Raw genomic sequence first — 25876 nt, 5'->3', positions numbered from 1 at the left:
AGAAAAATAAAGTAAAAAAATAAAAAGATGTTTCAATTTGTATTCAGACACCATCCGTTCTTTCTCTGGGGAGGGATAACATTTGTCATCCTAAGTCCTTCAGAGTTGTCTTGGATCATTGTATTGCTGAGAATAACTAAAGTCACTCATAGCTGATCGTCTTATAATATTGCTGTTACTCTGTATACAGTACATTTCACTTTGCATCAGTTTATGTAAGTCTTTGCAGGTTTTTCTGAGAGCAATCTGCTCATTATTTCTTATAGCACAATAGTATGCCATCATAATCACATAGCTCAATTTGTTCAGCCATTTCCTAATCGATGGGCATCCCTTCAATTTCCAGTTCTTTGCCACCAGAAAACAGCTGCTATATTTTTGTACATACAGGTCGTTTTCCTTTTTTTTTAAAAAAAAATCTATTTTGGGATACAGACCTAGCAGCGGTATTTCTAGGTCAAAGGGTATGCATGGTTTTACAGCCCTTCGGGCATAGTTCCAAATTGTTCTATGGAATGGTTGAATCAGTTCATAGCCAGAAGTTTTTTTTTTTAAATAAACAAATTATTTATTTATTTTTCCGGAGGCAACTGGGGTTAAGAGACTTGCCCAGGGTCACACAGCTAGTAAATGTCTAAGGCCAGATTTTAACTCAGATTCTCCTGTTTTCTAGAGGTGAGGGACAGGGCACAGTGATTATAAAGAGAAGGTGACTGACTCTTTTCCTCTAGGAAGCATTATCTCTGGTGAAAAGCATCTCTGAGGCAGCTAGGCACGATGTTGCCAGGTGCCATACCTCTGTTATGATAGCTGTAGAGGTGTCAGGTAATAGGATTTGAGATGGGGTCATGGGGAGAGTTTGAAACAAGTGATTAGGTCACTGAACCTCTCTGGGCCTTAGTTCCTCATCTCTATAATAAGGGGACTGGACTCGATGGCCTCTGAGGTCTCTTCCAGCTCTGAATCAACGATCCCCTAATAAGAGAGATCCATACCAGAGGTCAAGAGATCTCACCTATTCATATTGGTAAAGACTTTGTCAGTGCCCATGAGCCCTGCACAGGACCCAGAGTATGTGAGCCATTAAGAGACTGATTTCCTGTCTAGCCTACCCTATCTGCCCCCTCCTCACATCTTTCCCAAAACGGGGTACCTTGGAGCCAAGATGGTGGGGTAAGCAGTAAATCATTGTGATGGGGTACAGGATCTGGGAGCCCCCTTGAATTCTCCTTGAATCTTCCCACTTGACAAGGCTTTTGCCTGAGGCCATAAGCCTTTCATTATCACTAGGCCCAAATCCCTAGGTTACTCTTAACCTAGCCTAGCCCTCCATTGTCTGGCTAGTTTCCATCCTTGAGCCTCTCAATGTCTATGCCCAAATCTGTTACCCTTAAAAATAGCCTAGTCCTACATTGTCTGTTATCTCCAGGTAACTTTCAGCTCCTTCCCACCCTTGATTCCATTTTCTTGGTTCCTGAAGTCTGACTTCACCCCAATCTCATCAATCTCTTCCTTAGACTCCTCCTCAAGACCCTCCCTAAACCCCTCCTCCCATCACCCCAGGACCACCCTAGATCCCTCCCACAATCTTTCTGTATATAAGTTTCATCTTGCCTCCATGAAGGTGCTCAGATTCAATCTAGCTCAGCAGATTGAGTCTGGTCCGATTGTGAAAACAAGCATCACAAATGGTGAGATTTCTTAGGACTACCCATTATGGCAAATCTGTAATAAACTTTGTTTTTCTTTGGCTGAGAAGGCTTGAGTAAAATTCATTGGAGCAGGACCTGGTGTGTTAGTATTTTGGTGTTTCGAGCACCCCTAAAAACATGGTTCCCTAACCTCATCAAATGTAACTCTTTCATATTCACCTCCAAACAACCATAAAATAGCACCCTGAAACAAAGCTTAGAACAACAGAACCAGCAAGAAGATAGGGTGAAACAATCTTTTAGCCCAAGAAACTTGGAAGATTGCCAAGAAAGATCTGCCTCACTCAGGCAAAAGGGTACCTTGGTTCAGGACAGGAAGTGTCCCAGTAAGCCGGCAGCAAGCCCCACCTCAGCAAACCAGCCTGAGCCTCAGTCCCAGTGCCGTGGAGCAGGCAAACCCCAACACCAGGACCCCCACACGCCTCAGCACAGCCAGGGGGATGGACAGACTCCATCTCTAAGAACGACAGCCAGGCAAATAGGCAATCTCTAGAGGCCAGACATCCATTTGCTTCATTGTAGCCCTGGGGAAATACCCCACCAGCCTTAGCACATGCCAGACACCAGCACTAGGACCCTAGCTCAGCACCAGGGAAGTTGTCAGACACCTTTTGTCTCCAGCAGCTCCAGCCACCCTCCCCCCACCCCCTCAGCACAGCACCAGACACTGAGGGTTTCCCCCTTCCATGAGCCTCGAGGCAACATCGGTGAAGCACTAGGTAAGCAGCCAGGGCCTGTAGCCCCTGGCACAAGAAGCCTGAGAGAGTGCCCCTTACACACTGGGGAGAAGAGTTCAGATTTAAAAAAAAGGAAAAAGACCAAAAAAGATGAGCAAAAAAAAAAACCAAAAAAAGAATCTGACCATAGAAAGTTAGTATGGTCACCAGCCCTGAAGTCAGGAGGACCTGAGTTCAAATCTGGCCTCGGACACTTGACACACTTACTAGCTGTGTGACCTTGGGCAAGTGACTTAGCCCTAATTGCCCTGCCTTCCCTCCCCCTCCCCCCAAAAAAGAAGAAAGTTATTATGGTGACAGGGAAGATTAAGACACAAACTCAGAAGAGGACGACAATGTCAAAACACTTATGGTCAAAACCCCAAAGAAAAATGGGAAGTGGCCTCAAGCACAGAAAGAACTCATGGACGAGCTCAAAAAGGAGCTTCAAAATCATATAAGAGAGGTAGAAGAAAAAATGAGGGGAAAATGAGAGTGATGCAAGAGAATTATGAAAAAAGAGTCAATAGCTTGGAAAAAGAAAACGACTGCTTAAAAAGTAGAACTGGCCAAATGGAAAAGGAGATACAAAAACCTACCAAAGAAAACAATTCCTTAAAGAGTACAATTGGCTAAATGGAAAAGAAAGCACAAAAGTTAACTGAGGAAAACAATTTAAAAGTCAGAATTAGGCAAGTGGAAGCTAAAGACTATTTGGGACATCAAACAAATTCAGAAGAATGAAAAAATAGAAGAAAATGTAAAATACCCCATTGGAAAAACAACTGACCTGGAAAACAGATCCAGGAGAGAGAAAATCAGAATCATTGGACTACCCGAAAGCCATAATCGAAAGGAGGACCTGGGCAGCATCTTTCAAAAAATTATCAAGGAAAACTGCGCTGATATCCTGGAATTAGAAGGCAGAATAGACATTGAAAGAATCCACCAATCATCTCACAAAAGAGATCCCAAAATAAAAACTCCAAGGAGCATTAAAGCCAAATTACAGAACTATCAGATCAAGGAAGAAGTACCCCAAGTGGCCAGAAAGAAACAGTTCAGATACCAGGGAGCCACAATTAAGATTACACAGGACTTAGCCGCTGCAACACTAAAGGATCGAAGATCATAGAATAATGATATTCTGGAAGGCAAAAGAGCTTGGATTACAACCAAGAATCACCTACCCTGCAAAATTAAGCATAATACTTCAAGGGGAAAAAATGGTCATTTGATGAAATGGAAGGATTTCAAACTTTCATAAGGAGAAGACTAGAATTGAACAAAAAATTTGATCTCCAATATCAAGACTCAAAAGAAGCCTAAAAAGGTAAAATGGAAAAAGAAAACATAAAGGATTCAATGGAGCTGAACTGTTTACATCCTGACATGGGAAGATGACACTTGTAATTCTTAAAAATTGTACCACTAATAGTACAGTTAGAAGGACTATACATAGACAGTGGGAATGGGTGTAAGGTGAATTTGAGGGAATGACATAAAAAATAACTAAGGGATGAGAAAGAGGAGTACACTGGGTGCAGAAGAAAGGGAGAAATAGTACAGGGTAAATTATTTCACATGAAAAGGCACAAAAAAACCTATTGCAGTAGATGGAAAGATGGGAGGGTAGGTAATGGGCATTGCTTGAATCTTACTTTCATCAGTATTGGCCCAAAGAATGAATAATAATAAAAAATAATACGCACAATCAGTTAAATTTAGAAATCTATCTTAACCGGACAGGGAAGTAGGAGGGGAGGAGATTAAGTAAAGGGGAATGGGGCTGACAGAAGGGAGGGCGGATCAGGGGAGGTGGCACAAGATAAGCCAGGCCTAGAAAGAATAGAGGTAGATGGTAGGTGTGTTCACAAGCCCAGATCTTTCTGTTGTGTTCCTTGGGAATCACTCCTCCCAGGGCACAGCTAATTCTCACTCCTATGCCTAGATTTCCCCACAAACTTGGTTTTCCTAGATCCCACTGGTATATTGATGCACCCCCTTCACTCCCTCCCTGTTAACACATCTAGCCCTTAACTCCTCCCACTCCCATTCCTATTCTCTTACCTGGTGACACCACCTTAAGTGCCATAAAGCATCTCAAAGTCCAGTGCCCTGGTTATTACCCCCCCCTCCCAATGCCCCTCCCTAGTTAGACTTTGTCCCCTACTGATTTTTCTTCCCTCTCTCTGGTGCTGAGACACAACACATACAGAGCTGGAGACAGGTAAGGACTTTTGGGATGAGGGGCACTGTGACCAAATGAGTAGGGTCGCCCCTTGCTATGGTTTTAGTCATTCTTGTTTCTCTCCTGGCTTCGGGGACTTCCTGAGATCAGGAACAGAAAATAAATGACTTGACTTGAAGGAACCAAGGCTGGCACCATCGGGTACTTTCTGGGCCACTGAAACATCCTCAAGTATCTAACAAGGCCTTTGGTGGATTCTCTAGCACTCCTCCCACCCTATCCACATATCCTTACTTCTCCCCACAGCTCAGGTCCTGGCCAAGCTGGCACAAAAACCAATCACCAGGTGAAGAGACAAGGGCAGCCAGTTCAAGAATGGTATGTGGCAAAGAGTCAATGGAAGTGGGGAAGTAGTCCAGGTAGGCACTGCCTTCTCAACAGCGTTATGATGAGAAGCCCGTCTAGTGGGTTCTGCCTCTCGAGATGTACTCAGCTAGGGGTAGGGGCAGTGCTGAGGGCCCAAATGGATGAAACCCTAGTCTAGAGTATTACACCCTTTTGATCCTTTCGGTATCCCATCTGCTTCTTTTCTGCCAGAGTTTCTAAGTGGGCACATCAGATAGGGCTCTGCTTGTAAGGATTACTATAATTTTTGTGTTCCTGTTAATCCCTCTCCTACACTTTGAAGGGCAGTCAACAGTTGACACCAGGCAGCAAGAGAGTAGGGCTTGCCTCCTTCTCCAGCCTTTCCTTTCCTAGTGCTTGGGTAAATTGCTCCCCACCTTTTTGTCAGGAGCTGGAGAGACTGGAGATCCCGGCTGAGCTGTCTGCTCTGCTGAAGACGGCTGAAGGTAAGCCCTGAATATGCTTTCCTTCTTTCATTGGAGAGTTGGGAGACTCCTGGGTATTGACTATTGTATACATTGTCAACTAAGTCACTTTACTGGTTGGTTTTGTTTCATTTTTTTCTTTGTTAGAAGGGAAAGCACACTGACAGGGTTGGGGAAGGGGAACAACTATAGCTATGACATAAAAAGCAAGGCATTAATAAAACTTTAAAAATACTTTTTTAAAAGGGGAGGGAACCTTCGGCCTCAAGGCCACATGAGGCCCTCTGGGTCCTCAAGTGTGGCCCTTTAACTGACTGACTCCAAAGTTCACAGAACAAATCCCCTTAATAAAAGGATTTGTCCTGTAAAACTTGGACTCAGTCAAAAGGGCACACCCAAGGACCTAGAAGGCCACATATGGCCTCAGGGTCATAGGTTCCTCACCCCTGTTACCCTGTCTGAGGTAATGCCTATGCAGCATTTGGGGTCTGCTTTGTCCACATGTTGCTGCTCTCACCTGCCCTGTGCCTTTCCGTCCCCCTCCCTCAAGTCCCTCTCCCACCTTGAGTGGTCCTGCCCCCACCCCAGCTGTCATTGCAATGATGTTTCATTGTAATTAATGACTTTGCACCAGTGGTGAGGGGCTACAGAAGGATCCTAGGAATAGGCAAAAGCAGGAAGGAGAAGTGGGGAGATGTCAGGAGCCCCCTGTGTCTGGCCTCACAGTTCTGGGATGTTCCTAGGTCGTCAGCACGTCATAGCCAAAAGCATCACAGAAGCCCTGCCCCCAGAGGTCACAGCCCAGGAACAACTGGCTCTCCCTCCTGACATTGATAGATTCCCCTTTTCCAGATTCATCTCTGAAAACTTTCAGGTACTGCTTGCTGTCTTCTGGTCTCTTCCCTGCCCACTTACCTCCACTGGTTTCATCATATTCCGTACATTCCAACTGCTGGCTTATTTGCTGTTCTCCCAACATGACGTTGTTATATCTCCTATCTCCACCTCTCTCCTGGATGTCTCCCGTGCTTGCCAAAACTCTCTCTCCTCACCTCTGCGTTCTGGAATCCCCAGCTCCCTTCAAAACTCAGTTCCAGAGCCAACCCTGGTCCCCCTCAATTATTATGCTTTCCTCCCAATCCCCCTCCCCCAAAATTACTTTTTATTTACTTTGTATTAATTTACCTGTGTTCATGTTCCCTCAGAGGACTATAAGCTCCTTGAGGGCAGGAGCTACATCGGTTTTTATCTGTGTATCTCCAGTGTCTAACACACTGCCATGGGCACATGCCATCGAATTGAATTATAAACCCTTTTCCCATGTTTAGGTCACCCCCATTTTTCTCTGGCATGATTCCTTCCCAGTGATTCTCCCTGTCTGGGCAGCCACCTCAGATTGTTTTCACTTCAGCACCCAACATACCTAACTACTAATGCATCCTCCTTTTCAGAAGCCAACCCTGCCCACTCCAGGACAGCCCCTGACATCACCTCTGACTCACCTGGATGGGATAAGCCCTCAGCACGCCCTGGATGTCAACAAAGTGGTATTTGAGTGATGGTGGCTGGGAGGGAAGAGGGTCTAAGCGCCACTGGGTCCAGAAGCCAGGATGGAGTGGAAGGGATGGCCAAGAGCCCACCCTCATCCTCAGTGCTTGTCCTCTGAGTACCTAAGGCCTTCCCAGTTCCCTCTTCACAGGATCATCTATCCAGAACTGGAAAGAACTTTACAAGTCACTTTGTCCAACATGCTCATTTTACAGTTAAGTGAATGGAGGCCTAATGAGTTCTAGGAATTGTCTGAGGTCATGCACGTGACAGAGCCAGGATTGGGACCGAGGAGGTCCTTCATCTTACAAACCCGTTGCTTTTCCAACGCACCTCACTAAATCTTCTGAGTTCCATCTCTGACTCTATTCTCTCATCTAATAGTCATAACAGCAACAGCAATAATAAATACCCAGTATTTTCATAGCACTTACTTTGTGCCGGGCACTACGCTAAGCGCTCTTACAAATACTGTCTCATTTGATCCTCACAACAGCCCTGTGAGGTAGGTGCTATTATTATCCCCATCTTATAGATGAGAAAACTGAGGCAAACAGAGGTTAAGTGACTTGCCCAAGATCACCCAGCTAGAACATACCTGAGGTGGGATTTGAACTCAGGTCTTCCCGATTCTATGCCTAGCACTTTATCCCCATCCTGATGCCAACTTTCACTCTCGTCTCTCAACCCCTTTGTGTCAATAGATGTTACGGCTCCTGGGTGACCTATCGCTTCAGTCCTGGGAGGAACAGACCATGGGCACATATTTGGCCCAACAGGGGCAGCGCCACCCCGCCCTGAGGAATGAGATCTTTTGTCAACTTGTGACCCAGCTGTGGCACAACCCAGACCAACAGCAGAGTCATCGAGGCTGGGCACTCATGGCTATTCTGCTCAGTGCCTTCACCCCAACATTGACCCTTCAGAAGCCATTGCTCAAGTAGGTTGGAATTGAGGTGGCCTTTGAAAGGTTAGACAGGGGACACAGGGCACCAAGGGACATGGGGAGAAGAGAGAATAGGGGCTTATAGGATATGGGGAGCAGAGCAGAGATAAGGGGAGCGGCTATGTAAGGGAACAAGGCCCAGAAAGGACTTGGCTTCCAGAGCATGACTCCTTCCTGCTGTATCTGGAGTCATTTCTACACAAGCCAACCCAGGGGCCAGTGTCTCCCATCCCAAGCTCTTTCCTCTCCCTGTAGGTTTGTGTCTGACCATGCTCCAAATGGTGTTGCAGCTGTGTGCCAGCACAAACTCTTGGGGGCGTTGCAACAGTCCCAGCCAGCAGTCAACACTGTTCGTGCCTACCCACCTACCCAGCTGGAGTGGATTTCAGGCTGGCGGTGTGGACGTATGACCCTGGATGTCTTCACCTTCAGTGGTAAATGGGACTAATCATCCTCCTTCCTCAGCTCCTCTCCCCCAAAGTTACTTCCGGAGTGAAACCCTCCTTTCCCAGGACCTCCCTCCCAATACCTTCCCTATCCCATCCCCCTCCTAGACCTTAATTGTACTCATTCCCTATGGGTCCTCTTCCGTCCTTCCTGGCCTTTGATTTTACAATGTATTTGTCCCCGATATCCCTAGTCTCCCCTTGATCACCCCGATTCCCCTTAGTGATCCTTATTCATCACCCGCATAGCAATCACCATGGTGACAGTTGACCTCCCTCACATGGGTAATGCCCCTCCTTCACTCCATCTCCCCCAACCTTCTAACGCCTGAGCTGTTCCATTCGTGCAGAAGAGTGCTACTCAGCAGAAGTCAAATCCTGGACCACAGGTGAAGAGTTTGCTGGGTGGATCCTACAGACCAGGTAAGAATGCCTAGGGAGCCTGGCATAGGGAGGGGATGGGTTAGGCAAGGGTGTTGGGGCTACTCTGAATTTCTCTCTTCCTCTTCCTCCTCCACTTCTCGAAAGCTTTTTCCTTTCCAGGCCACCTGCTGTCTTGGGAGTGAATCTTTAAACTGGTCTCACTAGACAAGGCTATGGATAAAAGGTGACAAGGTTCACTCCCCACAGCACGTATGTCAGTGATTCCATGTGCATATGTATAAGGGAAAGTGTCTAAAATGTATATCTGTGTGTGTACGAAGTAAGATATCTTAGGTGGTCTGTAAACTTCAAGATAGAGGAGAGTTATTGTTGTGTGTGTATGACTGAGCATGTGTAAATTGTATGGGTTTGTGTAAAACTGTCTCATGTGTGTATGTACATACATGAAATGAAGTAAGCTAGGTGTTTTGTAAAACTTAAAGTGTTGCATAAATGCAAATTATTTTTTAAATTAATAAGTATTTATTTTCTCTCCCTCCCACCTCTCATACTAAAACAAAACAAAACAAAACTCTTATAACAAATATGCATAGTCAAAGAAAACAAATCCCCAAATATGAGTTATTTCTTTTGTGAGTCTTAGTGTGTGTAAATGGTTAGCAGTCATCCTATCAATTAACAAGTATTTATTAAAGGTTTTGTATTTCTTGCCTTCTCAATGAGAAGGAGAGGAGTGGGGGAGATAATCTAAAACTGATAATAAAATTAAATTAAGAAATAAGTTTAAACAATTAAAAAATAATTAAAAACAATTAATATTTTAAATACTTTTAAGTTTAAATTTTTAATTAAAATTTTAAAATTTAAAGCAACTAAAAAATTAAAATTTTTTAATAAAAAAAATTTTTAAATTAATGTAAAAGTATTTATTAAGTCCTTTTACATGCCAGGCACTGCGCTAGGCTCTAAGGATATACAAAAACAAAAATAATCCTCACCCTCAAATAACTTACATGTTATAGGAGGTAGTTTGGCATAGTTGATAGAGAGAGTGTGAATCCGGCTTCAGACGCTTAGCAGCTCTGTGACCCAAGGCAAGACACTCAACACATAAATATATGAATATATACATAAAATATGCTGCATCATGGGTCCTGGTTGGGCATAGCATTGATCAGAGTTCTTAAGTGCTTCAAAGTTATTTGGCTTTACAATATCGTTGTTATTGTGTAATTTGTTCTCCTGGTTCTGCTCACTTCATGCTGTATCAGTTCATATACATCTTCCCAAGATTCTCTAAAACTGTCCCATTCATCAATTTTTATAGCACGAGAGGATTTCATTACAGTCAAATAAACTAATTTGTTCATCCATTTTCCCATTTGATGAGCATCCTCTTGGCTGTCAGTTCTTTGTCACCACAAAAAGAGTGACTATAAATACTCGTGTCCATATGTGTCCTTCCCCTCTTTCTTTGGTCTCTTTGGGCATAGGCCTAGTATCCACTTCAGTTTGTTGAGTGGAGGAATGGCATGGTCTGATGTATGCTTTAGAAATATCACTTTGGCGGCTGTCTGGAGGATTGATTAGAAAGGGCAGAAAGTAAAAAAAAAAAGGGGGGGGGAGAAAGTTTAGACAAATACAAACAGCAGAATTATTCTTGTGGGATAATATTCATTACTTATTAAGAAAAATCTGGTAGTAGTAGTGGAAGGATATTTGTTTACCAAATATGTGCTAGTCATTCTCATATGAGAATTCTTGGGGAATCTTAGAGGTAGCCAGGTGGTGCAGTAAGTACATAGAGTGATAAACCTGGAGTCGGGAGGACCTGATTTTAAATCCTGCTTCCGATTCTTAGCGGTTCTTTGATCCTGGGCAAGTCATGTGACCTCTCTCAGCCTCATAAAATTGAGGTAACAGTAGCACCAACATCCCGGGGTTGGTTTGAGGATAAAACAAGGTGATGTAAACTTTAAAGTGCTATACAAAAGTTAGCTATTATTGATCTTAATGAACTCTTATAGACACTAGTTCTCAGGTGTGTTTTGTGTGTGTGCGTGCATGTGTGTGTGTGTGTGTGTGTGTGTGTGTGTATGGGAGCTGAACCAGAGTTTTGCTACAGCCTTTAATTAACCCCTCTTTCTTCCTTTCTTTCCTGCTCCTACCCTTTATCACAGGGGCATAGAGCAGCCTATCCGAGGCTGGTCAGTATCTCTGCTCTCTGGAGATTCCTGGAAGGATTTGGGCGGCTGTGACTTTGTGCTGGATCTGATTGGACAGACTGAGGACTTACGGGACCCCAGTGCCCCTGGCAGCTACCCCATCACCTCCCACAATGTGTGAGTGCTACCCCTTGCCCTATCTAACTCATCTTGCCCAGAATGGGTATGGTAAATCCACTTCCCCTTCCTATTTCCACCTATGATGAGGCCACTGTTTCCTACAGGACTTCTGAAGACATCCCCCTACCCCCAGGGTTCCAGGCTCCTCCCTTGGCTCCAGGGCCACCTCCAGGTGCTGCTCCCACACTGCCTCAAAGCAGCTATACAAGTGAGGACTATAATTGGCTTCCTGAAGCAGAGCAAGAGAGGGGTTATAATAAGGCAGGACATGGAGGGCAATGAATTTGGAGGGGAGAGTTGGGAAGTCATGCTAGGCTGAGGGGTGTGGGGCTTGGAAGCAATTTTAACAATGCCTGTTACCTCTCTTCCCAACAGAGGAAGCCCAGAGCCCTAGAAGCTTGGATGGTTTCCTGGATAACCTTTTTGAGCCTGTGCTCTCCTCAGGGTCCAGGGTGAGTTCTACATGCCTGTCTAGACTTGCTAGCTTCCTTAGTTCTCTCCCAGCTCTTCTTTCCTGCTTCCATCCATCCTTCTGTTGCCTCTGTCCATCCTTTCCTCTTCTGCCTCTTCCCCCAGTCCTTATACTGGTCCCATTCCATTGCCCAAGGGCCCTGGTCTCTGATGTGCTGTTGGCTCTTTGTCCCAGCAGGATCTGGAACAAGCCAGGGCACTGAACAGCCGAATGAAAGGTGGTGGAGGCATTGGGACTCAGCAAGGAGGCTACCCCATGAGTGAGTATGGCACTTGATCCTGGCATCCTTGTACCAATCTCCTTGGGCACAGCCAGGGGAAAGGCAGGAGTGATGGCAGTCATTATAGGCCTTGGCACCTTGACACACGTTCTCATTCACTGGGGGCTGCCTCTGTGGGTGCTTTTTCTTACGCCTGCTCCCCACTGAACCCTGAGCTGGGATCTGCCTCAGTGTTTATCACTTTATCAGTGTTTACCAGGATTGTCTGATCCTTTTCTCTGAGGTCTTCCTTGGAGACTTTGAGTATCAGGGACCAGTGGATGCCATGCAAATGACCACCTGTTAGCAGGAAAGGTCTGCTCATGGTCTTGGACACATGGTATGAAGTCACTTGGCTGCTAGGGGAATTAAGTTCCAGGAGAGAGTCAATACCTGAGTGGCTGGACACCTCTTTTTTTATTTTTAATTTTTATTTATTTATTTGCATTATTATTTTTATTAATATAGTTTTAGTTTTTAACATTCACTTCTACAAGATTTTGAGTTCCAAATTTTCTCCCCATCTCACCTCCCCCCACCCCAAGACAATGTGCATTCTGATTACCCCTTCCCCCAATCTGCCCTCTCTTCTATCACACCCCACCTCTTCTCTTATCCCCTTCTCTTTTCCTGTAGGGCAAGACTGGGCACCTCTTTTCCCTGGGTCTCTGTACTTCTGATTCCCTGGGTTGTGCTTCCTGCGCTAAGAATTTAGGAAATTGCTCCCCAGACACAGGGTGGGAAATTGTAGCAGGCACACATCCTAAATGCTTACCCATGGGATAGAAACAAGATGCCTTCTCTCCTTCCCTCCCCCTGCCCAGCATACCCAGGGATGATGCAGATGCCAGGCTACCAACCTGCCATGGGGGCAATGATGCCAGCACCTGTGCCACTTGTGCCAGCAATGCCACCCGTACCTTCAATGGGTGGGATCCCAGCCATGCCAGGTATAGTGGAAAGAACTGGGAAGACCTAGTGTGCAGAGTGGGCATAGGACTATTGTCTCCTTCTCTAAAATGATGACTAGAACATGGGTGTGCCTATTGGAGGAAGGAAGGGGATGCCGCTGTGTCACAGCTTCCCATCAGGAGCAGGGAGGATCATGGGCTTGGCAGATCACTCATGCTTATCAGGGAGACAACCACAGTGGTGGTTTGAATGGGGGGACCGGGACCAGTTGAACTCTGGGTTTGAAACTCACCTCTGACATTAGCTGACTCTGTGACCCTCAGTGAGAGACTTAATGTCTCTGATGCCTCAGTGAACTCATCTGTAGAGTCTGGATAATGAGCCTCATAATATCCGTGTTCCAGGGTTGTTGGAGGATCAGATGAGACGATGTATGTAGTCATTTGAGAATCTTAAAGCACTGTATACATCTTGCCTTTTATTACTGCATCCCATTTGCTTCTCAGGCATGATGATGCCATCCCAGCCTCAGCCCGTGGTACCCACGCTCAGTACCAGACAGCTGGCTGCACAGCAGCAGAGCTTTATCAACCAGCAGGCCATGATCTTGGTGAGGGCTGGAGTGGGCAGGACGTATGGGGAGGGTACATGATATAGCAGCAACGTCACCGGCCCTAGGGTTAAAGGGCCTGGGTTCAAATCCTGACTCTGTAACACTGGGCGAGTCAGTTCCCCCTCATCTGTATAATGAATGTGTTAGAGGTGACTTCTAAGTCACTTCTTGTTCTATGAATGCTGTGCTGGTGGGGATCAGGGGACAGGTTTGTTGGAGAAAGGGTTCTGCTTGGTTTTGTGATGCAGGTGTGGATACCCAGCAGGGTTTCCTCTCTCACTGTTTTTTCCCTTTCCCTCTCTCATAGGCTCAGCAAATGACCGCCCAGGCCATGTCTCTTTCCCTGGAGCAGCAGGCCCAGCTCCAGCACCTGACCCACAGGTCCACATCTGCATCCCAGCCCACTCCAAGCACTCCCAAACCCAAGAAGTCCACAGCTGTTGTCAGCAAAAGCTCACCTGCACCCAAGGCAGAGCCCCAAAGGAGCCTACAACCGGTACAGGCCCAGGGGAATAAGTGAAAGTCCCCAGCAGGGATAGGTTGGGTCTTGTCCCAAGTGGAGCATAGCAAAACCAGGCAGGTGGCAGGGCCAAGGGTAGAAAGGGGAACAGAGGATTCTAGGGTCTTAGCATTTGGAGTGGGGTAAACATTAATTAGCCAAGAAAGAGAAAAGAAGGAAGGGGAAAGGAGATGCCGACATATCCCAGCTCACAGTTGGAGTGGAATGGGTAATGAGCATGGCAGAGTTCAGTCAAAGGATAGCAAAGGTCAGGGGAAAGGGGAAGGAGGTAGTCATTATCTTGTTCCCAACAGGTAGAGATTCCAGAAGATATTGAGGAGGAACTGATGCACCCCAATACCTTCCAGGAGAAACGAGATTATTTCCAAAAGATAGGTAAAAGGGCTATAGTCCCGTAGGCGGAGAAAATCTCTTTTTTGGAAGGGTGGGATCAAAGGCTGGGACTATGGCTCAACTTCTTCAAACCATCATTCTGGCACAATCATACCAGGGCAGAGGAAGCTCAGGTCCTATTTCTTTGTCCAATGGGGCATGGCAGCTTGGCAACAGGGCCCTCATTTGACTAAGGGCTAGGGCCAGCATCAGCAGGAATGGAGGCAGTTGTGTTGGTAATGGGGGTTGTTGAAGGAGGGAGGCAGCCATATGATGGACAGAAAGCAAAGAAGACGGGGATAGTGTCAACTCTGGAACTTCCTTGCAGGGCAAGAACCTATTCGATTGAAGAAGGTGAAGCCACCTGCAAAGGTGCGCATCCCCCAGAGGGAGTTAGATCAGGAAGAGGAGGACGAGGAAGAGGAGGAGGAAGAAGAAGAGGAGAAAGAAATCAAGGGTGAGGATGGTATTGTAGAAAGAGCCTTAGTTTCGGAAGTGGGAATCTTGGGCACTGGCCCTTGCTATTGGACTAACTCGTGAAACTTTGCACCTCGCTCTTCTCCTTGGTAAAATGAAAGAGTTAGACTAGAGGATGTCTAAGGTCCCCTTTTGTTTGGACATTCTATGGTGCTATCATACCAGCATTGCCAGGTAGATGGGCTAGATTGATACCATTTACTTCTATGGCACCCTTCACTCAGCCTGCCCCTTGACCTAGTCTCATAATTAATTTAACCATCCCAAGCTTTAGAGAAATCTAGGGGTATGCTGGATATGTTCTTTTTCATTAATAAAATTGCAACTCCTTTGTCAGTTGGTTGGTCAACAAGAATTTATTGGGCACTTACTATGTTCTAGGCACTGTGCTCTTTTCATTAATTAATCAAATGACTTGAACCTTCATCCCAGTTCATTAAATACCATTTATTAAATAAGCTGAAGAAGCCTCCTTTCCTAGGAGTAGTTATTCATATTCAATTTATTAACAAATGAAATTAATAATAAAAAAAAGCAGAGGTAATGAAATACAATATGTTGGCTATGACGATCACAGTCACCGTAAACCCTCACTATAATGGTAGATGATTTTACTTCCAGAAACACAGCTTCACTATTTAGTTTATTCCAAATACTAAGTGAAGATTCTTAAGAATCTCCTTCATATTTCTCCTTAAGATAAAGCCTAAATTCACTCTTTTCAGGAAATGTTAGGTTAGGCCTTTGTTCTTTCTTCTCTTTTTCAGTCATCACAGGAAAATCTTTCTCAAATATTTGCTGCTCTTCACAGACTCTTCTTAAGACTCTCTTTATAGTGTTGCTTCTTAACATAAACAGATTTACAATTCTGACAAAGGCAGAAGCTTCTCCTCTTTGTCTTCTACACTGATTCCTCATAGATATTCAAAGAGTAAATATAAAACATATCTAACTGTCCTTATCCACAGGGAGAAAAAGTACCTCATGGCAGGATGTGTCTTTTTTAAAAAATTAGACTCTTATTAACATCTTTTGCTTTTATATTGCCTACATTTTCCCTTGTATACTTCCTCTTCCCTCCCCTCAAAGAACCATTCTTTAAAATAAAGGATTTTTTTTAAAGAGAAAGAGGAGGGGAAAAAATTTAACAAAATCAATCAACATGGGGCAGGTAGGTGGTGCAATGGATAGAGCACCAGCCCTAGAGCCCCTGAGTTCAAATCCAGCCTCAGACACTTACTAGCCGTGGGAGCCTAGGCAATTCACTTAACCCTGATTGCCTCCCCTACCCCCCCAAAAAGATCAATCAACACATCAAAAAAAATCTGATGTATATTATATGCAATGGATTTCCAATTACCAACATAAGCTGCTTTTTCCAAAACATTCCATTTGGTTCTTAAAGATACAGTATTGTATATATAGACTGTGGGAGAACTAAATGAAATCGATGTTACACTAGGTAGGGGTAAGAAGAGGAAGATAGGATCAGAGCAGACAACTGAGACTAGGTTCTCCCCTCTCCCACCCCCCAGCATTACTAAGTGACCTTCTAACTATTTTCTCCTTCCTTTTCATAGCACCTTCTCCTCCTCCTCCTCCCCCTCCCCCAGTGGTCAAGAAACCACTTAAAAAAAAGAAGGGAGGAGACAAACCTAAGAGTGAAGATGGTGCTGGAGCCAAAGCAGGAGATGAAGCTAAAACTGCCATTAACCCAGGAGCCAAAAGCCAAAAGGAGAATAGGGAAAGGCCTCCAGGTACTGTGGTACGAAGCTCAAAACCAGCCCACAAACTAGAAGAACCCAGTAAAGAAATTCGTAACATCATCAAGATGTACCGGAGCCGCCCTGCACCAGTGCCTGAACCAATACTGCCCACCAGGTCGGGGTCAAGGGGTTACCAGGAATTGGAGGAAAGTTTTCCAAAGGGATGGTGGGGAGGCCTCCCTGGGGCTGATCCTCTGTCTCCCTGTTCCTTCCCCAGGAATCCTCCAAAGCATTTCTTAAAGAAGAATGACCCCAAGGATGAGGCCCTGGCCAAACTGGGTCTTAATGGCAATCATCTGCCTCCTTCGGTGAATCTGAGGGACTGGGCCCCTGAAATCCTGGGTTTTACAATTCTGACTCTTTTTCTGTTCCTTATCATTCTTGGGGAATTCTGTGTGTCTGTAGGAGCAAAAGTCCTATGGTCTCCCTCCCCATCCCTTCCTGTTTTTACACCGACTTGTCATCTTGTGAGTCTCTGAGGGAAGGGAAAGGTGCCTAGTGGGCACAGGTCCATGAATAACTCTTTTCAATTTCCTCCAAGCCATCAGCTCTGGGCCCTAGGAAGGACTCACCACCACCGGTTGCAGATCGGCCCAAGTCCTCCATCTCCTTTGAACCTTCTAGCTCCATCAAAGAGAAGCAGAGACCCCTGAAGGATCTGTTTGCCCCAGTTCAATCCGTGACCTCGATTCCTCAGCCTCTGTCACCTCCACCTCCACCTCCACCTCCACCTCCACCTCCGCTTTCTCCCCCATCAGAGAGCCCGGCCTCACCTCGTTCAGGTGAGGAAACCCCCATGGACCCATCCTAGTCACTTGTGCCTTTTAGGGTTGGAATCTGCATCCTGGGTTTCTGGGGAGGCAGGTTTCTGATGACCTTTTTTGGGAAGAATCGGTTTCTGGTTGTATTCCTCGACATGGTAGAAGAGCTGAGATTAAAGGAACTCTGAGGTGCCTTCTAACTCTGAGACTTTCTGATTCTTTGGCTTTATAATTGAATCTAGAAGTTATCCTTAAATCAAGTTTATTTCCATTCCCAAGTGACAGCCATATTGAGCAGGTGGGGTTTGGAACTAAATAGGTCTCACTGCTCTGGCTAGAGAGACTTTTATTTTCAAATATGGAGGAGCTGGGCTGGAGCACCTGGCTTTGTGAAGGGTGTTAAATTGTGACAAGCTAAATCCTCTTCAGGGGTGGGTTGCTAGCTTAGCTGGCCATAGGGCTGTGGATTTAGAACTATGCCAGGGTAGTGGAGTACCCCTGTAATTCCTGCTACCGGGAGAGGCCGGTGGACCATTTGTGTTTGGGCTAAAGATGATTGAGTGTCCACGCTAAATCTGGAACCAGTATGGCGAAGCCCTGGGGAGTGGAGGGCCACCAGGTTGACTGAGAATGAGAGAAGTGGGAAGTGGGAAAAACGAAGCCAGGTAAAGCTTCTGTACTGAGCAGTAATCAGTTGCTTGGATCCAGCTATAAGTGACATCATACTTCCAGCCTGGGTGAGATAGGGAGACTCATTCCTTCACCGCCACCCCTCCCCCCAAAAAAATCAGAGGTAGAAGGGACCTTAGAGGCCATAGATCAGGAAACTAAGGCAACCAGGATTAAATGACTTGCCCAAGGGGGTCACACAACTAGTAAATGTCTGAGGTTAAATTTGCACTCAGCTCTTTCTGACTCCATGCCCGGTGCTTGTCAGGTAACCTTGACCAAGGTTACACAACTAATAAATCGAGGCAAGATTTGAACTCAGGTCTTGCTGATTCCAAATTTAGTGCCCTAGCCAATCTACCATGTAAAGGATGGAGGTTAGAGGTTGGAGAGGAGCTAAGGAATAATGGACTGTCCCAGAGTCAAGAATATTCTGGGATTTCAGAAAGTTAAGAACAGGAAATTTAAAAGATAGCAATAACAGGAATGGAAATCCTATTTAGGACTTCACCTAACATCATTAATTTGTTCAGGGAAAACATTATGGGGCCTTGTTCCATAGAAACACCCTTATGAGTGCTTCAGTGTTGCATTAGGCCACCTCATTTGGAGTGGAGGTGGGTATCTCATGGGTATATCAGACATCTGACCTTGAAGGCAATAAAGATTGAGGGTCTGTTCTTCCCCTCAAGCTCTTCTCGCTTCAAGGGGTCCCTGGGGAATAAGACTCTCACCAAACAATTCTTTCTCCTTTCCCTTAACTCCCACAAACCTGCCTCAGATGCTCCCTGCTATAAGACACCTTTTTTGATCTCTTTCTGCCCTCATCTACATGGTTCACCACTCTTATTAGGGATTTTTCCCTCTTTTTCTTCCTTTTTTTTTTTGAGTGGGGAAAGTGAGGCAATTGGGGTTAAGTGAATTGCCTAAGGTCACATAGCTAGTAAGTATGAAGTATCTGAGGAAGGATTTGAACTTAGGTCCTCCTGACTCCAGGGCCGATGCTCTATTCACGATTTTTCCCTCTTGAATTTAATTTGTATTACTCGGTATTTTAGCTTTTATTTAGATTCAGCGACAGGGACCTCCGATTTCATTGGTAAAGGGAACTCCCTCTACCGATACAATGAAAATTGACATCTTCTTGGTAACTTAGTCCTGGTGTTGCCCTTTCTTAAACTGTGGGTTGAGAGCCCCACGTTCACTGAAGTTTAAGAAGCCCTGGAGCACCGAGAAATTCCAGGGATGGGGAACTTATGGGCCTCAAGGCCACATGTGGCCAAACTTCATAGAACAAATCCCAAAAGAAGTTTGGATTCAGTCAAAGGGCCTCGCTTGAAGACCTAGAGAGCCACATGCGGCCTTGAGGCCAAAGGTTCTCCGCGCCTGTCAGCTGTTGCCCAGGGTCATGCCGCCAGTATCTATCGCCAGTTAGATTTGAACTCAGCACTCACTGAGTTCAATTGAATTTTCAATGAGTCTCATTCCCCACTGATATCTTAATTCATTTAACGACTACTTATTTCTTTTTTTCTATTATTTAATATTTTATTTTTTCCCCAATTACATGTAAAAACAATTTTAACATTCTTTTTTTCAAATTTTGAGTTCCAAATTCTCTCTTTTCCTCCCTTCTCCTCCCTGCCCCTCAATTTCTGAGAAGGCAAGTACTTTGACATAGGTTATATGTGTGTAGTCATGCAAAACACATTTTCATAATAAATACTTATTTCCATTATTCATACTTATATTCAGTTCTTATATTCATACTTATATTTAGTTATGTCATAGCAAATGCTTATTAGCACACAGTACTAATCACTGGAAATACACAGATAAACAAACAACAAGGTTCCTCACTTCTATGGGGGGATGCAGGATATACACAGGTATCATACAAGATAGAGAGTGATGGGGGAAGGAAGAAATCCAGACAAAATGCTCTAGGAAAATTCGAGAAGAGAGAAAAACACTATTAGCCGCTGGGATCAGGTGAGGCTATAAGGAAGAGGAGACAACTTAGCTACTAAGCCTTGAAAGAGATGAGGGTTCTAAGAATGGGAATGAGGCTGGAGAGTCTTCCAGCAAAGAGAATCATTTACTCTGTGCAGATGAAGAGAGGCCCCGAGACTTCACACAAACAGTGAGTGGTCCAGTTGTCTGGAATTGGTCTCAAGTGAAGGATGAGGGACAAGAAGTGAGGCTGGAAGAGTTGGTTTGGATCAGATTGGGCAATTTTAAGAAATTTATTTTTTGTCCTGGAGGGCAGCAGGGAGCAACTGAGGGCTAGTGATCAGGAGAGTCATGGAGTCAGATCTGAGGTGTAGGAAGACTACTTTTCCAGTTTTGTGGAAAACAGAATGGAGAGAAGAGGCTGGAAGCAGGGAGACCAAGTAGGAGGCTTTACCTGTCCACATGAGAGTAGATAATTAAAGGAATGGTCATGTGAGAGGAACAAAGTGGAAGGGAGAGTTGTGGAGGTAGAAGAGATGGGATGTGGCAGATGATTGGGTATAATAACCAATTCTAATGATAGCTAACATTTACATAGTGCTTTAGGATTGGAAAGCACTTTACAAATATTGTTTCATTTACTCCTCACAACCTCCCCGGGAGGTAGGTGCTATTTTAATTCCTGTTTCACGGATGAGAAAGCTGAGGCAGACAGACCTTAAGTGACACGGGCAAGCTGTATCTGAGACTGGATTTGAACTCAGGTCTTCCTGACTCATGGTCCAATGCTCTATCCACTGTGCTGCCTAGCTACTTTATGGGATTTGGGATGTTGCTAATAGCTAGGTGGCACCATAGTGCATAGAGCACCGGGCCCAAAGTAAGGAAGGCTCATCTTCCTGAGTTCAAATCTGGCCTCAGATACTTACTAGCTCTGTCACCCTGGGCAAGTCACTTAAGCCTGTTTGCCTCAGTTTCCTCATCTGTAAAATGAGCTGGAGAAGGAAATGGCAAACCATCTTTGCCAAGAAAACTCCAAATAGGGTTTCAAAAAGTTGGAAAGCACAGGGTGTTGGAGTCTCTAATGTTACTTTGTCTGACCTCTAGACCCAGTTCTGTCCATGGGGGATGGACACATCAGCACCCAGCTGCTTCGTGCCTCAAGCAGTGTTTCCTTTGCTTATGTCAGTGCCACTTGGAGGCTGTTTCTTCGAAAAGAGGTAGGAAGACAGTGGATCTCCTATTCTATTCCATTATTGGCCCTGTCCCCTCTTCTCCGTGCTCCTGGCCTGGCCTTACTGGAGTCATTAATGGGCCAGGATAGGTGGCAAGGGGGCTAGCCAGAAGTGGGGCCTTCCCATTTACATCCAGACAATGGCTCCACTATTCTTTGGGATCCATTCATATCTCTCTATACCTCTCACAGGTGTTCTACCCCCGAGAGAGCTTCACTCACCCCTACTGTTTGAGACTTCTTTGTGAACAAGTGAGTGCCGTTTCTTTATACCCCTCTCCCTGAAAGGGAAAATTTGTACACTTGTCTCAATAACCCTCCACTTCATGACACTCCACTCCAAGTGGTTTCACGCTGCCCCAGGATGCTCAGAATCTCAGCTCTGGTCCCGGGGCCTGCTCTCCCCCCGACTTGTGTTCCATCCTCCAGAATCCCTCCTCTCTTCCCTCCCTCCCTTCCCATCTCTTGTCCAATGTTGCTTAAAATCCCTAGTTAGTGGGCATTTCTGTTTTCATTTAGGTAGTGGAGGGTAGATTATGAAGCAATCTGATAAAACTAATTCAAGTTCTCTCTCCCAGGAGCATTTTCACATTAAAGGAGGCTATGCTAACCTATATTAATTAATGAATGGCAATACTTCGGGCAGTGGCATTAAATGAAACCCAGGCAATAAAGAACGCCTCATAGCATTTCTTAAGTCACAGTCCCAACCATGCCTATGTGTAAGATTCATTTTCGGTTGGTGGAGGAGCAGTGTTACAAGACACAGACATGCCCAAAGATAAAAGATGGTCATTGAGAGACACAAAGATATCCATAGGCATTCACACAAGTATTGAGGGGCAGAGAGAAACAGGGATCTAGACATAGACAGAGACAGACCGATGGGGGAACAGAGGACCCTTTAGGAGTCTGGGACTATTGGTATTTCTGTCTGTGGTCATTCCTTGGGAGGTTGACTCTTACCCTAGAGGTCCCCATGGTAATGAGACCTTGCTACATCCTCAGATCCTACGTGACACCTTCGCTGAGTCCTGTATTCGAATCTCCCCACATGAACGGAACAAGATGAAGGATATGCTAGGTATAAGGACTAGGAAACCTTGGGGTTGGGAGTGGTAGTCAAAAAGATGGGAGAATCTTGTGTTCTAACCATTGGGAGCCAAAGTCATATTGGAGGGGGTGAGGAAAATGCTGATGGAGGCATCTGTGGGGGTCTCTAGAAGTGGACCTCCCCCTCCTTTCAGCAATAATCTAAGACCTTGAGTAGTCAGGATGGGATAAGGTAGTTAGAGAGGGAGGGGAATTGTCAAGGAAGATAGGTGGGGTAGTGGCCAAGTTAAGAGAGTCTCGTCTACAGCGGACTTGCAGGTGGGCGTGGATGCTAGTTCCATCACTGAAGACAGTATCAAGAAGAGAATCGTGGTAGCTGCCCGGGACAACTGGGACAATTACTTCTCTCGAATCTTCCATGTTTCGGTCAGTGTGAACCCTGCATAACCCTGGCAGGGCCCGCTATCTGGAACTGTGCAGGGTTTGGTGGTGGGTTATTCCTCATAAATCCTAGTTTGCCCAAGTATGTTTTTGGTGCCTTGGAATGTCATCTCATATCCTCCACCATCAAAGTCAACCACCATGGTGAATGCAGTGTCCTACGTGCCGGGCATTATGGAACGGCAGTGGAATAGAAGGGAGCTCCAAGTCTCAGCAGGCAGACATGATTCCTTCCTTCAGGAACCTCCCAGTCTAACAGAGTAGACACAGTCCTTGCTCCTGGGAAGTAGCCCCTAGTCAGATAAAGGAGACAGGACATAGCTCCTGCCATCAGGAAGGAGTCCACAAGCTTGATGGCAGTGACAGAATGGACAGAAGGATGTAAACATTTCCATGGCACTCAAGAATCAAAATTCATGCATTTAGCAGAGCATCCTATCTCCTATGTATCCCTTGGCCCCCTTCCTCACTGCTAGGAGATTTTCCTTCCCCTTCCCCTATCAACACTGTGACCCCGAATTCTCTTATAGGGGGAGAGTGGCAGTGATGTACAATTTCTGGCTGTGTCTCATTGGGGCCTTCGCCTGCTCAAAGCTGTGAACAATGCTACCTTCCACACAGACCACCTCAAGACCCTCCGCAGCTACAGGTCAGGAGGGCTGGGAGGTGGCAGTAGACGGCCTCCTGGGAGCTTTCCCTATTCTTAAGGATAAGTTGGTTATCTTTAATATAGTTTCTATCCCCAATTGATTCATCCACAGTTTTGCAGAAGTCCTGGAGGTAAAGGACCAAGGACATGGCATTCTCCAACTGTGCCTGAGGAATGAGCAACTAATGTTGCACACAACTCAAGCCCAGACAATCAAGTCCATGGTGGAGTTGTTCTTGAATGAGCTCAAAAAAGTGAGTGGGCATGGGGCAAGGGTGGAAAGGTGGAAAGGTGAGTTGAAGAAGGGGAGGAAGGATCATTGGAGGCAGATTGGGTAACAGCTATGATGGTGGGAGTACCCAGAGGCTGTACAACAGGTATGTGGGAGAAATATTGGTGCTTGTGGAGGCCACTGGGACAATAAATACTAGGTTGTCCTACCCCAGGTAACTACCATGTCACAAGTGGACATTTTAATCCTCAATAGGATTGGAGAACATTGGAGAATGTTTGAGGCACCTTAGGCATCACTGAATCCAGAAATTCTTAAAATTATTGTGTCATGGACCCTTTTGGCAGTCTGGTGAAGCTTATGGACCACTTCATAAGAAAAATTTTTTTTTTCAAAATCATAATTTAAGGAAACATCAAATTTCAGTTAGAGGTTAATGAAAATAAAGATGCATTTTTTCCATCCAAGATCATGGACCCCCTGAAATCTATCTGGGGACCCTCAGGCTGAGAAGCCCTGAGTTAGTCCAACCCTTCCAATATTTAGGTCTCGGGGTCCAACAGAGTTTCCCTAGAATCTAGGAGTTTAGATGTAGTTCACCATGCTGCAAAGACGTTCAGGGGGCAGGCTTGGCTGCCTTTAAATATTTAAAGGCTGACATGTGGAAGACAGATTAGATTTAACTTTCTTCAACCCTGGAGAGAGAACCAGTAACACTGGGTGGAAGTTGTGCAGAGGCATACTTAGGGGCTTTAAAAATGCTTGTTGATTGTTTGCTAAACAATGGGGATAAAAATACAAAATGAAGACAATCTTTACCCTTGAGGAGGTTTTATTCTAACAGGGGAAGACAACACATGTAAGGGGAGTGGTGTCTGTAGAGGGGTGTTTTGATCTGGGAAGGCAGAAAGGGTTGGTGAGTGGAAAGTGATAGAAAATCTAAGGTAGTGTTGGTGATTTCAGGAGGGTGGCTCTTGAGTTGAGCTTTGAAGGGAGTGAGAGATGGTAAGAATCAGAGGTGAAGACTAACGGACAAGGCTGAGGGAGCCGTCAGGCAGAGAATGCACTCCTTTGCTCCAACTGCTTCTCCCTCTCCAGGACTCAAGCTATGTTATTGCCCTCCGGAGCTATGTCACTGATGACCGAAGCCTCCTGAGCTTCCGCTGTGGAGACATCATTAAGTTGCTGCCCATGGCCTCCCTAGAGCCAGGTAAACATTGATGTACCCTGCCTGGATGCATCGTATGTTGCTCTCCAGTTGTGTGGGACTCTCTGTGACCCTATGTAGGGTTCTCTCGTCAAAGATACTGGAGTACTTGCCACTTGCCATTTCCTTGTCCAGCTCATTTTATAGATGAGGAAACTAAGGCAAACAAGGTTAAGTGACTTGCCCAGGGTCACACAACTATTAAGTGTCTAAAGCCAGATTTGAACTCATGAAGATGAGTCTTCAGGCCTAGCACTGTATCTGCTGTGCCACCCAGCTGCCTGATGCACAGCATGGTGAAGGATATTATCTGTTTGTTGGAATGGAGGGGAGGATACTTATACCATGTGGGCTGAAGACAGGAGCTGGAGGTGGTAACAGTCCTTTGGCCAGCCAAGTGAGTTGGGTGGCATTTAGGGCCAGAACTCAGGCTTGGCATCAGATGCCTCTGCGTTCTAGCCCCAGCACTGCTTTTGACACTTGCAGGGTGGCAATTTGGCTCCATTGGGGGTCGATCTGGGCTCTTTCCTTCTGACATGGTGAAAGTGACTGCTGCGCCTGACTACCTCCACTTCCCCAAGGAGCAGAGGGATGCGGGGCAAAGGAGTCTTCCAAGAGGAGAACCAGGATTGTCTAAAGAGAACCAGGCCACGGAGGTGAGGGAGCTTGGAGTAACTGACAGGCTGAGGCTTAACTAGCAATTCCTGAACTTTGCCAGCACTGTGAACACCACCCTCTTCCCTTGAGACTATCTTGGCCTGAATTCTCAAAATCAAGTCCTGGGAAAAGGAATCTTTTCTTCTCTCTCTTGACCCACCAGGGAAAAAAAAAAATCATCCAACTCCAAGTCAGCTGAGACTGACTAAGTTCACACCTACTATTTAGAGACCAGGGCTCAGTGCTCCAAGAAATAGGGAAGGAATTGAAGACGTAATCCCTGCCCTCAAGCAGCAGGGTGACCACGTGGCCACTGGGGAGGGGGATTTGTGACTGCTTGTAAAGGGCCGGCTGGAACAAAGCTAAGCACTTTGTATTTGATCCAAGAGTACTTCATCAGAAGATAAATCGTAGCTGAGCCCTTGGTTAGTGAATGCTACCTAGCGTTGTTTCCTTCGTCTTGTCTCACTAACTAGACTGTACGCTCCCTGAGAGCAGGGAAACCATTGGC

At 45.6% G+C, this 25876-nt stretch overlaps 1 protein-coding gene across 1 annotated transcript in view; it reads left to right on the top strand.

The window, feature by feature from the left end:
* The first annotated feature begins 1048 nt into the window (after positions 1-1048).
* The window catches only part of MYO15B (myosin XVB), a 29298-nt gene continuing 4470 nt past the window's right edge, over positions 1049-25876 (top strand). Inside the window, exons 1-27 of the mRNA XM_036755647.1 lie at positions 1049-1075; positions 5413-5470; positions 6193-6323; positions 6901-6996; positions 7702-7937; positions 8199-8377; positions 8740-8812; positions 10954-11115; positions 11223-11326; positions 11494-11570; positions 11765-11849; positions 12674-12799; positions 13268-13371; positions 13682-13870; positions 14188-14269; positions 14595-14723; positions 16324-16624; positions 16727-16817; positions 17051-17291; positions 21000-21112; positions 21319-21378; positions 22135-22210; positions 22487-22605; positions 23151-23269; positions 23382-23523; positions 24600-24711; positions 25195-25364. Of these exons, the coding sequence (XP_036611542.1) occupies positions 1049-1075; positions 5413-5470; positions 6193-6323; positions 6901-6996; positions 7702-7937; positions 8199-8377; positions 8740-8812; positions 10954-11115; positions 11223-11326; positions 11494-11570; positions 11765-11849; positions 12674-12799; positions 13268-13371; positions 13682-13870; positions 14188-14269; positions 14595-14723; positions 16324-16624; positions 16727-16817; positions 17051-17291; positions 21000-21112; positions 21319-21378; positions 22135-22210; positions 22487-22605; positions 23151-23269; positions 23382-23523; positions 24600-24711; positions 25195-25364 (3402 nt within the window). The remainder of the gene's footprint in view (positions 1076-5412; positions 5471-6192; positions 6324-6900; positions 6997-7701; positions 7938-8198; positions 8378-8739; positions 8813-10953; positions 11116-11222; positions 11327-11493; positions 11571-11764; positions 11850-12673; positions 12800-13267; positions 13372-13681; positions 13871-14187; positions 14270-14594; positions 14724-16323; positions 16625-16726; positions 16818-17050; positions 17292-20999; positions 21113-21318; positions 21379-22134; positions 22211-22486; positions 22606-23150; positions 23270-23381; positions 23524-24599; positions 24712-25194; positions 25365-25876) is intronic.

The sequence above is a fragment of the Trichosurus vulpecula genome, chromosome 4 (genome assembly GCF_011100635.1).
Source record: "Trichosurus vulpecula isolate mTriVul1 chromosome 4, mTriVul1.pri, whole genome shotgun sequence".
Classification (NCBI taxonomy): domain Eukaryota; kingdom Metazoa; phylum Chordata; class Mammalia; order Diprotodontia; family Phalangeridae; genus Trichosurus; species Trichosurus vulpecula.
Note: the sequence above shows the minus strand (reverse complement) of the source record. Positions and strands in the feature narration are given on the sequence as shown.